The sequence below is a fragment of the Aethalodelphis obliquidens genome, unplaced genomic scaffold (genome assembly GCF_003676395.1).
Source record: "Aethalodelphis obliquidens isolate GAN/ISIS:26980383/991018 unplaced genomic scaffold, ASM367639v1 scaffold20, whole genome shotgun sequence".
Taxonomy (NCBI): Eukaryota; Metazoa; Chordata; class Mammalia; order Artiodactyla; family Delphinidae; genus Aethalodelphis; species Aethalodelphis obliquidens.
The window spans coordinates 17,183,915-17,200,872 of record NW_020837964.1 but is presented as its reverse complement, the minus strand read 5'-3'; the positions used below and the strand labels follow the sequence as shown (position 1 = coordinate 17,200,872).

General features: G+C 38.2%; 1 protein-coding gene across 6 annotated transcripts in view; it reads left to right on the top strand.

The window, feature by feature from the left end:
- Positions 1-2,701: 2,701 nt before the first annotated feature.
- NFAT5 (nuclear factor of activated T cells 5) overlaps positions 2,702-16,958 on the top strand; it is a 133,582-nt gene continuing 119,325 nt past the window's right edge. For 2 of the 6 annotated variants that reach the window (XM_027119426.1, XM_027119429.1), the window contains exons 1-2: positions 2,702-3,226; positions 4,940-4,993. In XM_027119426.1, coding sequence (XP_026975227.1) covers positions 3,154-3,226; positions 4,940-4,993 — 127 coding nt within the window. In that variant the 5' untranslated portion in view covers positions 2,702-3,153. The remainder of the gene's footprint in view (positions 3,227-4,939; positions 4,994-16,958) is intronic. The other 4 variants (XM_027119425.1, XM_027119428.1, XM_027119427.1 and 1 more) reach the window with 4 other exon arrangements.

The following is a 16,958-nucleotide window of genomic DNA, read 5'->3' as shown; positions in this document are numbered from 1 at the left end:
GCAGATCCAGCTACACAATTCACTAAGGGCCTAAACAGGTCCAGGAGGGGTTAAAGAACATACCATCAATATAAGAACTGCCACTATTGCATAATTTACACAACCTTGTAGTTGAATCTGGGCTTCTTGTGACTTTTTAATAAAATAACTACGGAATGTGATACAACAATTGGGAAGTAACGTAAAGAAATTCTACAAACTACTAAATCTGCTTTATGCTTTGTTCCATGACTCTATTGTAATTTTCAGTGAGAGGAAATTTCCAAAGTTTATATGCTTAAAGTTTTACTTTTCGTTGTGCATAAAGTTTTATGAAAGTATACGATTTGGTGATAGGGTGGTTTTTAAAATATAAAATAAAATTATTTCTAATATCATATAGAAGGGAAAGCAGATGAGATATTTATGACCAGAGAAGGAAGTATCATTGGAACTTGAGGTAGCATGTAATTTACTAAAGACACAATGATCAGATAGTTATTTTTGGTAACCCTGAATATCAGGAAGATCATATTGTATTTTGTGATCAGAGCAGAGCAAACACTGTTTACTAATGAATTTATGTGTGTTTTCAGTCACTGAAAATTTAAGTACAAACTGAAAATCTGGGTCTCTATGCTATTGCGAAGCAAGACCATGAAAACTATCCATTTAAGCACTTTTTCCAAAAAATGTATATCTGTAAAAGGATGGGAGGTGGAGTTAACCATTGAATTTTCAAATATTCATTTAGATATAATCACTGCTTGATGCAGGGCTTGATGGAGTGGGCCCTGAGCTTAAAGAATCCCTGGAATTCACAGTCTAGGTCAAGTCACTCTTTGGGAGACCCCTATTCACTTTGCTCTTACTTAATCAGGGGAAATCTGATTAACATAAACAACAAAGCATCAGTCCTGGGGAAAAAGAAAATCACAAAAGGGCAGAGAAGTGTTGAGGGAAAGGGGAAGGAAGAGGCCTTGCCAATTCTTGACTTGTTAATTAGAGTCAGAACAGCAATGGGGATTTCCTATACCCTAAGTTTGTTGAATGATTACATAGGTCTGGGGAAGAGGGATACACTCAGAGTGACTCACCCCATTTTTTTTTTTTTTTTGTATTGGGGTTTTGCCTGGTGCATTGCACTTTCCTCTCCTCACATTATATATTGACTAATGGAGGGGGGAGGTCTCCAACAGGTGTTTACACCTACTCAGATTCAAAAGCTTTGGCCTAGGCCTTAGCCCGTTGGGCAATGTGGGGTTTGAATCTTCCTCTCTTAAATGAGTGGGACTCGGACCAGTTTTGAAGGGACTTCCGTTGGGACTTGTTACAACAGGGTACAGTGGTGATGTAGACTTGAGGACAGTTTCTTGTTCTGCTTTGCCATCTTGGGGTGGGTCTGAAAAGCTTTCTTACCTCTGACAGGAAGAAAATGTTCACAGGGTTGATTACTACACAGAATGCAGTAAAGACAATTGGGCAACCTGACTCAGATGTTCAGATGGAAAGATAGGTAGACTCTGATGACACAAGTTTAAATTCTAGGTCTGCGGGTAAAGCTTTGCAGAGGGACCCACCCCAGAGACATCTGCACAAGGGCCTCCTTTGCTGAGAGCTTCTCCCCCATCCCCGCCACTCCAAGTCCAGATGAACTGCTCAAATTCCTAGGGGAAAGTCTCTATAAACTGTGTGTGTGTATACATATGTATGCATAACACTAATTTTTAAACTTTGTAACTATCTTTGTAGATAAAATAAGAGAAACTAAACCAACTCAAATAGCTTAAAAATGTTGCCCCAGTGACCGCTGGCATCAATATTCTACACAAGATTAAAATTCCCAAGTAGCATACCCTGCACTCCAATTGATATTTTAATAACTTGATTAAAAATTTCTCATAAGTCTATTAGAGTCAGGAAACGGTCTGCGGTGTAGGTGAAGATTTTCAGTTTTTGCAACGGAAACTTTTGGCCGCCATGAACAGAATAGCAAAAACTCAAATGTGTTCTTCCCCCATCCTTGCCTAGTCCAAAGGTAAAAAAATGAAAACCGTTTGGAAGAATGGTTTTTAAGTTTGCTTTTTTCCTCTACAACAGTCACGTGGATTAATATGATTCAATTTTTAAATCGACTTTTATCTCCCACACCGAATAAACCCGGCCATCCCAGCACAATCAGAAAGACTTAAAAAAACATTTTTTCTTTCAGCCCCTAAAGGTTGGGGGAGGGGGGAGAGAAAAAAGGGGAAGGGGAAAGGGTACTTTAATGAAAAAACAACCAATAACGCGAGGTCTTCAGGATATGGTCCGTCATTTCCTAATTAAGAAATGAGTTTGACAGCCTTTTGACCAACTCAATTCAGACATCGCTCTGCAAACCCCAAAGGGGTGGTGACTGTGCAAGCGTCGACACTCTATTCCCCTGCGAGACCCCAAGCCTGCCCACCCAGGACGTTCCGACTCTGGGGTCTTTCCCCTCTTCTCGCGGACGCCTCGGCTCCCCCCCTCCCCAGCTCTATCTCCTCCTACGCTCAGCTCGGCGCTGGGCTGGCCGCCTTCGGCTCGCCGCCACCAGGTCGGTGCAAATACCTTTTCCCTCCCCGGGGCCCCAGGCGCGGACACCTCCCAGCCTCCCTCCCTCCCTGCCGGCGGGGACCTTTCCCAGCTCGGGAACAGCAGCCCCAGGCCGCTGTTCGCAGGAAGCGAAGCCCTTGTTGATGCTGTTCCGTGGTGCGCCGCTCCGCCCTCCGGCGTCGCCCGGGCTCTTCCCCGCTCTGGGGCGCCCCCCTTCCGCGCCTGCGCAGTGCCCCGCGGGAGGCGGGGCTCAGATTCCTGTCAGCGGCGGCGGCGGCGGCGGTGGCGGCAGCGACCGTCAGTTTTCGCTGAGGAGAAGCACGAAACGGACCCGTTGGCTCTCCCCCTCCCTTTCCCCGCCCTGAACCCCCGCTCCTGGCTCGCCGAAAATTAGTCTCCGTGGAGTTTCCCCTCCACCCCGACGCCGTTTCCTCGGTCCTCGGCTCAGTGGAAGTCACTGCCCTCGAGGAGGAGGCAGCGGCAGCCGCCCTCGCCTGCCGCCCCCGGTTCGGTGCCCGCGGTCCCGGAGAGGAGGTGCCGCCGCCACCGCCGCTCCCCCCCTCCCGCTGCCCTCGGGCCGGGCTGGGTCGAGCTGCGATGCCCTCGGACTTCATCTCATTGCTCAGCGCGGACCTAGACCTGGAGTCGCCCAAGTCCCTGTACTCGCGAGGTGAGTCAGGCTGGGGGCTGGGGCGTGGGGGCGGGGAGGCCCAGCGCCGCGGAGCCGGAGGGGTCCCGGTCGGGGGCGGCTGCCGAGCCCCTGCCGGGATGGCTTGTCTTGGGGGGTGGGGAGAGGCCGAGGAGGTCGGGGGTTGGTGGAAGGGGCCAGGGAGGAGTGGCGGCCCCTCCCCCGCGGAGCCGCCGGCCGCACGGGGCCCAAATGCCGTCGGCCCCCGGGTCTCTGCGGACCCGGTGGCTCTGAGCGCTCCTCGGCGGTCGGGCCCCGCCACCCTCCTCGAGCGGCCGGCCCTGGCCTCCCCGGCTCGGGGATCACCCCGGACTGGGCCCTGCGCTGGGGCCGCCGCGATCCGGCTGCTGCGGCTCCTCTTACCAGGACCATCGTCCCCGGCAAAGTTGCCCCCAAACGGGTGGCATAGCCTGGAGCGGGTTCTGGGTTCAGGGTCACCATTTTTCTCCCTCTCCAGGTTGTTTGTGCGCCGTCGTTCTGCCCCCCTCTCTCTCCGGCCTAGTCCACTCCCTCCCCTTGTTGGGACGGCCCCCCTCGACCAGGCGTCCTTCTTTCCTCGTCATCTTATGTCTGGAAAGAGCCCGAATTTTCTTTCCTTTTCTTTCTTTGTTTTTTCCTCTCTTTGCACTTCTGTGGCATTCTAATTACTTACTTCTGCCTCTGTTTTACAAAGAGAGGGGTGCTCTCCCTGAATTAGTTTTATTCCTCTCCTGTCCCAGGGGTACCGGCTCAGGCACAGTTGCTGCCCTTTGAGAATTTTCTCTTTCGTTGCCGTTCCAGGGCTCCTTGCAGGGAGGGGGCATCGGACACAGTTTCCCGTTTTAAAACTCTTTTGGCTAAGGCCTGAAGGGGATTCCCGGGATATAAAATATTAACACTTGAGCTGATCGCTACTGGGGTTAAATTCCTATACTGGACACCACAAGAATGTGTTAGAACAGGTTCCTTGTGCAAGGGCCATCAAACCAAAATGCTCCCACTGCACTTAGTCACTTTTTAAATCACTGGGAGGGGGCAAAAGACATAACTGGGCTATTTTACCATGTTAAAAAAAACATTGTGTGCCATTGTGAACCTCCTTCCTGAGAAATTCAGGGTTTCTTCGGTTTTTGATTTGATGTATCCATCCGCTGATTCCACCCCCTGCAAAAAGGGGGTCTTCAGCTTCACATTCATGTATTTAAAATCGTTGAAGTGAATCAGAGTGAGGTGGTTTTCTCTGGAAGGTGCTGGACTTTATAGACTGACGATTGAGTTTGTACACAGAGTCCTACTTAGTAACTGTAGCCATTGTCTGTTGCTCTGATGACTTTAGTTGGCAGCCACCATCCTGAAATAGTTTGGAAATATTGTAGTTTTGAGTGTCAGAAAGGAAGAGACGATATCTAGAGGTGATTCTTAGAGAAGGGCTAATGTGGTACAGTTGGGTGCTAAGAATAGTCAAGACATTAACACCGTTTGTGCAGTAATCATCAGATAATTTTCCATGAAACAAATCCTTTATGAAAATCTAGGTTTAGTATAGAGACCAGTGTAGAGGCAATTCAGCCTTCTTTTGCGAGAATATATTCACAAATAGGGACTTCAGCTCTTAAAATTACGTGACAATTATATAAGAGATGTATGCTATCCTTGGCTTTTTTTTTTTTAAGTCATTCAGCATAAAAAGTACTTAATGCTTTTTGTGTTTTTCAGATTCTCTGAAGTTACACCCATCACAGAATTTTCATAGAGCTGGACTATTGGAAGGTCAGCAAAGTGCCATTTTAAAGCATATTGTGTGAGTATGCAAAGGCTTTCTCTGAAATGGAGTTTAAATGAGAAAGTGTTAAACTTTGCAAACTCATACAATCTAGTTTTCTCCTAAAGAGCCTGATCCTTCTTTTAGAGCAGCTGAATGTTTTAGTGGATTTTGTTACTGTGTTTGATGTCCTTGTTAGCTATTTTATCTGTTTCGAGAAGCCTTGGGAAAAAACCCCACAAAACTATTAAAAATTATGTGTTGGGTATTCTACTGTAGAATTCCATATCTTGATTCTAGTTTTTTACAAAACAAACTGAATATGAAAAGGCTCAAACATTAAGATCATGAACATAACTAAAAGAGTGACACCAAACACATATTTAGTTTGGAAAGTCAGAATTTAGATCTTTCATATGCTGAGCATTTCAGAATGGCATATTAATTATTTATTACAGAAGCATTGATGTCATTACTCTTGCATCATTTTTAAGGATAAGGAAAGCCAAGTAATAGAGATGATGATTGAGCTATGCTTAGAAAAAAGGGTTTTAGAAAGTTCTGGAAATGTTAGAATGTGTAGCATAATTTAAACAGCTGACGATTACTTTAGAAAACATTATTCTGTGTTGTTTTTAGCATTTTAAGACAAAAAAAAGGACTACTTGTTTTTGCAGTTTTTGAAGTGATTTCACGTATGTCATTTTTGAATCATGTAATCCTGGGAACTGGACAGCAAGGATATTAATTTTCCTATTATAAAGATGAGTAACCTGAGGCTGAAATTAAGAGACTTGGGGGGAAAAAAATCATACGGTAGTAGAAACAAACAGTGCTTTTGTGTTGTAGTTGGTGCTCTTTACCCAAAGCCAGGCTGCCACTGTAAAATATATATGTAACCAGTAACATAAGCATTTTATGGTCCACTTAAAAAAGGCCCTAAATATTTAAGTTCGACTTGAGTGTAGGTGTCAAGGGAAAAAGTGGGTTTTGTAATTAAGCTTAAATTTGAATACCAATTTAGCTACTTGTGACCTTTAGCTCTGTGACCTTGGGCAACTGATTTTACCTCTCTAAACTTTAATGTTCTTTTATAAAGATGTATATAATCTCTTAAATTTAGTGAGCTAATGTGTATGAAAATGCCTAGTATAGTGTCTGGCTTAATAAATTTTTTTTCCTTTAGTATCAGCTAAATTGTTTTAACTATAATTTAAAGCATATAAAAGTTCTCAGATTAATTATTGATTATATTTATACTTATAAAAAGTCCATAGGTATATATATACCTATGGTATATATTAGTATGAAAATCAACTACACTTTGAGGCAAGGAATTTTTAGAAGTGTTTCTTAGTGAAGTAGATTTGTTGTTTCTATTTGTATTGTTCAATTTGTGACCATGTTGTGGAGTTATATTTGTCTGTACAAAAACTCATCCATTTTCTGGGCAGCAAACCAGAGTGTTATAATCATAGAGATTATCAGGCAGGAGAAGGATAAGAAAAAAAAAACTAGTGTTAATTATTTAAGCAAATATTTTTAACAAGTTGATGGAAATGCAGGCAACAATCTAGTATGTATATTTACATGTTTATGCCAAAATACTTTCACTAATTTTTCATTTTGGTTGAGAGGATACTCAATTATTTAAAGTAATACCACCCTTTATTGATTATATATAAGTTGTAAAATGTATAAGTATCAAGTATGTCATGTTCTCATATCTTTGATACAAGGTATCATAAGAAAGTTGTTTGCTTGTGTGATGAAAGGATTTAATCTATGTACCCTATTTCTATTTTCAACCTTTTATTATGGACATTTTAAAGAATACACAGAAGTGGAGAGAATAAAATGATGAACACATCATTTTGTTTATTTATGGGTTTGGTGGTACCCATCACCAAACTTTAATAGCTATCAAAGTATGTCTACTCTTGTTTTTTTAATCCTCTCTCCTCCCCCCAAGCTGTATTATTTTAAAGCAAATACCAGACATCATAATCATTTCATGTATAAATACTTTTGTATCATATTGATATTTTTTATATTACTTTTTAAAATACTGTATTCCAGGAAATACAAAAAATTCTTATTTCAGCAAGATATTGTACAGCAGGAGGCTACTGCTCTTAGTGTATAAGAGCAATCTGTGCTAAGTTTGTAGGTTATGTGGTCAGACTTGGGTTCAAATCCTTGTTTGATGTTTGTGTGTGACCTCAGCTTAGTCATTTAATCTTTCTGTGCTTCAATTTTCTCTGTTTTAAATGGGGGCAATAATATCTTCATCAGAGGTGTTGTTAAGATTATTTGAGGCAAATTCGTGTAAAGCATTTAACCTGGTGTATAGTAAGCTCTATAAATGTTAGCTAAATTTGAAAAATTAAATTTAAAATTTTAAAAATTTAAACAGCCATCTATATAGTTCCTACTATGTGCCAGGAACTTTACAAATATGAACTCACTGAATTCTCATAACAGCTGTTTGAGATTGTTACTATTACCCCATTTCACAGATGAGGAAGCTAAGGAGGCATAGGGAGTTTCAGTAACTTACCTAGAGTCACACAGCTGGTAAGTTGTAGAGCCAAGATTCCAGCTCAGGTAGTCTCACTTCAGAATCTGTTATCTTAAGTACCATACTGTACTGACTCCCTACGATATATAATATGAAGTATTGTCTAGTAATATTTATGTATGTATGCTTTACATCAATAGTCTAGGTTTCTTTTTTCCTTTTTTTTTAACAAAGTATTTTTTAATGGTTTAATCCCCCCCCCCCCCCCCCACCGCGTTGGGTCTTCGTTGCTGCGTGCAGGCTTTCTCTAGTTGTGGCAAGTGGGGGCTACACTTCATTGTGGTGTGCGGGCTTCTCATTGCGGTGGCTTCTCTTGTTGTGGAGCACGAACTCTAGGCACACAGGCTCAGCAGTTGTGGCACACAGGCTTAGTTGTTCCGTGGCATGTGGGATCTTCCCCGACCAGGGATCGAACCCGTGTCCCCTGCATTGGCAGGCAGATTCTTAACTACTGTGCCACCAGGGAAGTCCAGTAGTCTAGATTTCTATCTAATAACTAAAAAACTCAGCCCAGTGTGAAGGGAATTTAATTATTATCATACAATTTGTTAAATTTTTTAGAGAACATAGGTTTTACAAATTAAAAGTTGTTTTTTTTTTTTTTTTTAAGGAAGACAAGGTTGGAAAACCTACAGTTGGGTATTTAGCTTCAAAAATAGATTTAAAATCTCTTTACTATTCAGTTTGCATTTATCTTTCATATCAATGCTGGTCCTTCTACTCCCTCTCCCCCTTTTCAAGAATAGGAAATTAGGGCTTCCCTGGTGGCGCAGTGGTTGGGAGTCCGTCTGCTGGTGCAGGGGGCGCAGGTTCGTGCCCCAGTCCGGGGGATCCCGCATGCCGCGGAGCGGCTGGGCCCATGAGTCGTGGCTGCTGGGCCTGCGCGTCCGGAGCCTGTGCTCCACGACGGGAGAGGCCGCAGCAGTGAGAGGCCCGCGTACCGCACACACACACACAAAAAGAATAGGAAATTAGTTTCTTATTTTTTACTTGAGATATAGTTGACATATTACATTATGTTAGTTTCAAATTCACAACAGTGATTTGATACTTATATATATTGGGAAGTGATCACCATAATAAGTCTAGTTAACATCCGTCACCCTGCATAGTTCTGCTAATACCGTTTTATGTAATTTGGTGATTGCCTGACAATGGGAAAAGAGTCTAGCTATTTAATGTAATGATATGTAGCCATTAAAATAATGTTTCTGGTGACCCCATAATTACATGTGAAACTCCTAATAAGTAAATAAAAGATATTGTTGCAATTATATTAAAAATAGCTTGCATAGAAAAAAATCCTGGACAAAAGTATACACTACAGATTTTTACTTTTTGATTCTATTTTTGCATTTTCCGTACCTCTTTAAAGAAGGTAGTTTGTATATATTTTTAAAAAAATAAAATGGTTTACACTTACAGTGTTCAGACTTTAAGGCTAGGGTTCTTCTTTGGAGGACCTGGAAAAAATGTTCAACTACAGGAAAAAAAAGGTGCCATTTCTTACACTTTCTGTATTAAAAAATGTTGATTTTGGCATATATAGTTTGCTATATAAAAACTGAGATTAAAAATTAAACTAAATAAGCAAATAATAAGAGGTCATTCTAGAAGTACTTATAGAGATGTAAGATAAGATGGTAGAAAAATCAGATAAAACAGGAAAAATAATATAAGCAAATTGGAAGAAGTAAAGTAATAAAAACAATGGATTAAAATTTTTAAATGCTTTTAAAAGTGAGTTAAATTACATATGGATCAAATTAAAAGAAAATATGAAATATTACATTAAGGGGAAAATAACCTTTTTTTTTTTTAACTACTCTCAATCTGTTTGATATTGTACCATGCATAATTTTACTTTATAGTTCAAAAATGAAAATCCTAAAAATAGTAACAGTGTTTTTACTGATTTTATGGAATATTTCTGAATTACCATTAAGCCTGATTTATTTCTTTCCTAGGGCCTGTGTTCGTAAGGTAGGCCATTAACTCTTTTTTTTTTCCCATAAATTTATTTTATTTATTTATTTATTTTTGGCTGCGTTGGGTGTTCGTTGCTGTACTCGGGCTTTCTCTAGTTGCGGCGAGTGGGGGCCCCTCTTCATCGCGGTGCGCGGGCCTCTCACTGTCGCGGCCTCTCTTGTTGTGGAGCACAGGCTCCAGACACTCAGGCACAGTAGTTGTGGCTCACAGGCCCAGTTGCTCCGCGGCATGTGGGATCTTCCCAGACCGGGGCTTGATCTCGTGTCCCCCGCATTGGCAGGCAGATTCTCAACCACTGCGCCACCAGGGAAGCCCCAGGCCATTAACTCTTAACATGATGAAATGTATGAAGATATCTTACTGGAAAGGACTTTTTGAAAGTATTTAACATTAAAAGTAATCTATTGGATTCTTTTCTTGTTTAGTATCTAGTATTCTCTATTGCTCCATACTTAATAAACTAAAAATATTATTGAGGAAATAATTATGGAAATGAATTTCAAACATATGACAGAATCATACCTAGTTCCTGCCAACTTTTTGTTTCTAGGATCCATCTCTCTCTGATTTCCTATCATTTGTTTTTGTGTCTCTTCCTAAACTCTGCTTTTTTAATTTTTATTTTTATTCAATACTGGAATTCTATTGCTTGTTACAATAAGATGATAGAAATTCATATTTAATCAGATGGTCCTTGGTCTGCTCTTGATTCATTCTTGACTCTACTGTATTTATTCCAGGAGTCCCCTAAAACTTGAAAATGGTAGTACAGATAAACATTTCTTATTGTGGTCAATGTTATATATAAAAATAACCACTTTTTATTAGAAAAAGTTGACCCATCGGATTATTTTCTATTAAGAATAACAGGTAATTAGAAAAAAATAAAGATCAAATTAATCTGAGATACCAGTTGGGCCTGATTATGTAGTGACAGGATAATTCTGCTAACTTTATGAGAAGTAAAAGACTTTCTTCAATAGATATGTTGCTTATTATCTTACGCTCTTTTCTTGTTGCTAAGATTTTATTCTAAGTTACATGAAAGAGAGTCACGTCTTTTATTTCCTGTTGCCTTAATAAAAATCAAGGTTAAAAAACTAATGAGGTATATACACTAATTATAAACATGTATTTGAATGAAAAGGTAGAAATAGTCTATGGATTAACTACAGGTAATGATTTCAGCTTCCAAATGTAAATAAAACCTGATGTTGTGATGAAGGATCTATATATTTGATGGTTTCAACTAAAGATGTGATACATGAGATTTTTCAGTTACTTTTATTTATTCTTAATAACTTAAAAATAGATTTTTTCTCTTGCTTTTATTTTTAATATTTATTTGATAAGTAGGTACTGATTATTACTGCTGGCCAGCCATGAATCCGTATCATTTCTTTCCCATTCAGAAATGTTATTATTAGTCCTTTAGTAAATTTGGTAGTTGGTTTTGAAGGTGAGACAAGAACAGAAAAGTTACTAATAAATAGTGAGCCAAGTTGATTACTCTTATCTTTATGAATTTAGTTTTAGTTTTAAAAAATCTATGTAAAGCAGTCTTTGTAGGACATGTCAAAAGAAAGTGTTGGTAAAGAGAATAAAGAATAATAAATTCAGTGTTAGTAATAATTGAAGTCATTTTTTGAGCAATTTGTGTGTACCAGCATTTTACAGATATTTTCCACGTTTAATCCTCAGAAAAGTCCTGTGAGATAGTATCAGTATCCCTGTTTCATAAACGAGGAAACTGAGGTACAGAGGGATTCACTGATTTTCTTAAGGTTACATAGCCAGTGAAGGAGGCTGGTATTTGAAACTTGACTATTTTACCCCAGAGTTTTGAGTTTATACTTAACTTTCTTACAATACAAACACTTGATAATTGGCATTTACACTTCAGGCCCTAAAAAGATTACACCACTGTTCAGATGGTATATAGAGAGTACTTTGTGTAGATTTCTTTAGCTTAACAGTTCCCATAAAGTAAGGAGGGAAATTCTATAAGCCACACAAAAAATCAGTAAAGATTATGATGATAACCCTTTTTAGGAATATTTTAGCACTCAAAATTAGCAAATCATTTCCTGGCTTTGGTGCATGTAAATCAAGATTTTGCTGAAGCACACTGCTGGTTGAACCACCTCTGTTTTGACTGTTGATGGTGCTCAAAAGTGAAAAGGAAGGGCAAGCCACCACCTAAGGAGAACTGCTTTAAAAACGGAAGATGCCATGGGGCTCTTGATTTCTTTGGCAGTAGTTTTATGGAAGCATAGAAGTCATTGCACCCTATTTCTGCTGGTATGTTTCAGAGCGTAACTAAACCTGAGAAGAGATGAGTAACAGAAAAAGCAGTACTCATAGAGCATTGGGAGTTAGTTCTATTCATTGTCGTGGTTGGTGTTTGTTTTTGAACTTCCTGAAAATTCTGTTAGGCAGTAGAAAATTTGCGTTTTAATTCTAGTTAAGCCTTGAGACCATGTGGAAAATCGTGTAAGCATTCCTTTTCTTCAGCAGAGACATTGTCATCAGGCTTGCTTACCTAAGAGTTGTGAGGAAGAATAACTGAAATAATGTTAGAGGATTTTGAAAACTATGAAATGCTATACGAATAGTGATATTTTGCATAGGGCCCTATTAATTTGCTTTGGTTCTTCTTTCCATTGTCTGTCTCTTTTTTTCCCCCAATCTTCCCATTCTACCCATGTCTCCATTTTCTCATGGTACTCTCTACATTTTGCTTGTTGGTTCTGCTGTTCTTGTATCCTTTCTTTCCTCTCTTTTAGAAAAACAAACCATCCTTATAGAGGTACCCAGGTACACCCATTTCAAGTGTTCCTTGAGTTTTTAACAGGTGTATACATTTGTGTAATCACTACAGACAAGATACAGAACATTTCAGTCATCCCGTTAAGCTGCCTCTTGATCTTTTGTAGTAAATTCTGCCCACTCCAGCCCCTCAGGAAAACTGATGTTTTTCCTTACCAAAGATTAGTTTTGCCTTTCTTCAGAATTTTGTTTAAGTGGATTTATGCAGTACACACTATATTTACAGGATACAGTGTGTACTCTTTTCTCTTTAACTTTTGTTATTCAACCACCATAACCTTCTAGAAAGGAAAACTAGTTTTTTAAAGGACATAAAGTTAATAAGGCATTTTTTATTCTCTTATATATTCCTATATTCTATAATGTAGCCAAGTGTAGTTTTTTAGAGATGATTTTTTTATGCTTATGTGCAAGGTTACTTAGTCATAATATTATTATAGTATTACATAGTAATATTATAATAATAATATTATTATTATTCATTCACTCAAAGTGAATTCACCCATATATCCTGGCCACATATTGCTTATAGTTTAGTAAAAGAGATTGTATGTAAATAAACAGTGATAACACAGAGTTTTAAAGGGTTTTGTAATTCAGTCTGGAATGAAGAATGAAGTTAATATGAAGTTCCTATTTGTTAATAGGAAAATACTTATGTGCGAAGTATACCTGAGCATATAGTTTGCCCCTATACTTAATAACTGTAAAATGAAGTTTAAAACTTTAAACTTTATTTTTAAAATAGTTTTAGTCTTCAGAGGGTTATAGAGCTGAAGAGTATGTAGGTAGGGGGTATGTACTTATTTGTACTCTGATTATTTCTGTAGGTTAAGCAAAAATTAGGTAAAAACAATATGAGCTTTCTGTCCCATGTGAGTACTCTCTTGTGCTTAACTGTAAAAATACTACTGTAAATGCTAATTAATGATAATAAATTAATGTTCACAAGTTATAAATTTATAACTTGTGAACATTATAGGCTCAATTTATAAGTGCCTAGATAATGGGCAGTTATAAGTACTTTAGAAACACTGTAAATCAAAAATTTACTTGAGTAAGTTTTTATAAAATTGTATTGTGACCTCCAAGACTTTTTTCTATATTCCTTTTTCATTTTTATTGTTAGGTCATACTCTCTAGACTATTAGGCTAACGTAGAGTGAATGAATGGGAAATATAAACATATAGTTGAATTTTATAATTTTAAAATTATTTTTGAAGAACTTTTCATTTTCTTAGTTTATTTTGACCTATAATATTGAGTACAGGATGGAAATTTATATATAATACTTGAATAACATGCTTTGGATAAAATTACTACTTAATTCCTTTAAAAAACTCATTGCTTAAAAAAAAAAACTGGGTAATGAAGTAGTTGAAGAACAGAAAGTAATTAGTTAACCAAATTACTACTCTGTTATAGTAAACATAAATAACATGTTTATAGTATATAGTAAATAAAAACTAAAAAATAATTTTCTTGAGAATGTTTTTCAATCAAACTTCACAAGAATGGATAGAATCAACACTGTAAATTCTGCACAGAAAAAATAATTTAGTGCATAGTGAATTGCGAACAAATAAACAGAAGAGTTGAAATAGAAGAATATGAAGTTTTTCTTAGAAATTAAAAGTGGTAGAGATAATAAGTAAATCAAAGTCCCACTTATTTATCTGACTTGTGAATAGAAACCCAGTTTCAAAAACACGCATTACTTAATAGCTGTGTGATTTTAGGCAAGTTACTTAACCTTTCTTCACTCAGTTTGTTCTTCTATAAAGTGGAGATAGTAGATTCATATATTTGTTATGAGGATTGGATGAGTTAATATTTCTAAAGAACTTGGAATAGTGCTTGGCACATAGTAAGCACTATATAAGTATTTGTTAAATAAGTAAAATAGAATTTATATCTACAGGTAAGTTATTTGGCAAACATACTTACTCAAGATGTAGCAAGAAACCAGGATTTTATTACTATGCATAAGCTTCTGAACACCCAAATCAGACGTTGCTAAATTTATATACTAAGGTTTAGGCATTCACAGCACTATGTTGTGCAGGATTAATCTTCCTAAAATACAGATCTAATCATTATTGCTTACTTAAAAATCCTGTAATGGTGTCCATGGGTTTTAGGGTGAAATCCACATTCTTAAAGACTTGGTTCCTGATTATCTTTTTATTTTAATTGAGGTGAAATTCGTAGAACATAAAGTTTATCATTTTAACAGTTTAAAATTTTTTTTAAATTTTTTATCTTTGGTTGCATTGGGTCTTCGTTGCTGCGTGCGGGCTTTCTCTAGTTGCGGTGAGTGGGGGCTACTCTTCGTGAGGTACGTGGGCTTCTCGTTGCAGTGGCTTCTCTTGTTGTGGAGCACCGGCTCTAGGCGTGTGGGCTTCATTTGTTGCAGCACACAGACTCAGTAGTTGTGGCACGCAGGCCCTAGAGTGCACGGGCTTCAGTAGTTGCAGCTCATGGGCTCAGCAGTTGCGGCATGTGGGCTCTAGAGCACAGGCTCAGCAGTTGTGGCACATGGGCTTAGTTACTTCACGACATGTGGGATCTACCTGGACCAGGGATTGAACCCATGTCCCCTGCATTGACACGTGGATTCTTAACCACTGCGCCACTAGGGAAGTCCTCATTTTAACAGTTTTAAAGTGTATAATTCAGTGAGTTGTAGTCCATTTACAGTGTTGTGTAACCAGCACCAGTATATAATTCCAGAACATTTTCATCACCCCAAAAAGAAACCCCTTACTCATTTAGCAGTCATTCCCCATTCCCTCCCACATCCCCAGCTCCTGGTAGCCACTCATCTGCTTTTGGTTTCTATGAATTTGCCTATTCTAGACATTTCATATAAAAGAAATCATATAATATGTGGTCTTTTGTGACTTCTTGTTTCACTTAGCATAATGTTTTCAAGGTTCATTCATGTTGTAGCATGTATCAGTATTTCATTTCTTTTTATGGGTGGATAATATTCCATTAGATGGTTACATACTACTATGTTTATCCATTCATTTATTAGTTGATAGACATTTGGGTTATTTTGGCTATTATGCACATTTGTGTACAAGTTTTTGGGTGTACACGCGTTTCATTTCTCTGGGTATATACCTAGGAGTGGAATTGCTGGATCATATGGTAACTGTATATTTAACTTTTGGAGGAACTGCCAAACTGCTTTCTGCAGTGGCTGCACCATTTCACATTTTCAGCAGCAATGTTTGAGGGTTCTGATTTCTCCACATTCTTGTCAACACTTACTCTTAGCTTTTTGATTATAGCTATCTCTAGTTGGGTATGAAGCAGTCTCCTGTGGTTTTGATTTATATTTACCTAATGACTAATGATGTTGAGCATCTTTTCATATGTTTATTGGCCATTAATATATCTTCTTTGGAGAAATGTCTGTTCAAGGCTTGGCTCATTTTAAAATTGAATTATTTGTCTTTTCATTGTTGAATTGTAAGAGTTCTTTATATATTCTTTATACAAGTCCCTTATTAGATATATGATTTGCCAAAATTTTCTCCTGTTCTGTGAGCTGTCTTTTCACTTTCTTGGTAGTGTCTTTTGATGCACAAATGTTTTTAATTTTCTCGAAGTCTACTTTATCTTTTTTGTTGTTGTTGGTTATGCTTTGTGTCATATTTAAGAAACTGCTGCCTAATCCAAGGTCACAAATATTTACACCTGTGTTTTCTTCTGGGAGTTTAATATTCTTGGCTCTTACATTTAGGTCTTTGATCCATTTTGAGTTAATTTTTGTCTATGGTGTGCAGCCTGTGGTGTGTCATTCTTTTGCATGTGTATATCCAATTGCCCCCAGTACTATTTGTTGAAAAGACTATTGTTTCCCTTTGAATGGTCTTGGCAACCTTGTTGAAAATCAGTTGACTATAGGCATATGGGTTTATTTCTGGATTCTCAGTTCTTTTCTATTCATCTGTATGTCTATTCTTATGCTACTAACGCACTGTCTTGATTACTGTAGCTTTGAAATTGGGAAGAGTGAGTCTTCCAATTTTGTTCTTCTTTTATAAGATTGTTTTGGTTATTCAGGATCCATTGAATTTCCATTTGAATTTTAGGATCAGCTTCTCAATATCTGCAAAAAGGAGAGCTGTGATTTTAATAGGGATTGCATTGAATCTGTAGGTCAGTTTGAGGAGCATTGCCATCTTAATAGTATTCAGTCTTATCGTCTATGAACATGGGATGTGTTTCCTTTAATTTAGGTCTTTAATTTCTTTCAACAGTGTTTTGTAGTTTTCAGAGTATAAGTTTTACACTTTTTAAACATTTAAGTATTTTATTCTTTTTAATCATTGTTTTTAAGTGTTATAAAATTATGGAAATAATTTGGAGAAAGGTCTCTCAAAACTTAGGAGAGCTTTAGTATTTATTTTTAATAAGTTTATTTTATTTATTTTTGGCTGTGTTGGGTCTTCGTTGCTGTGCGCGGGCTTTCTCTAGTTGTGTTGAGTGGGGGCTACTCTTCGTTATGGTGCGTGGGGTTCTCACTGCAGTGGCTTCTTTTGTTGCGGAGCACAGGCTC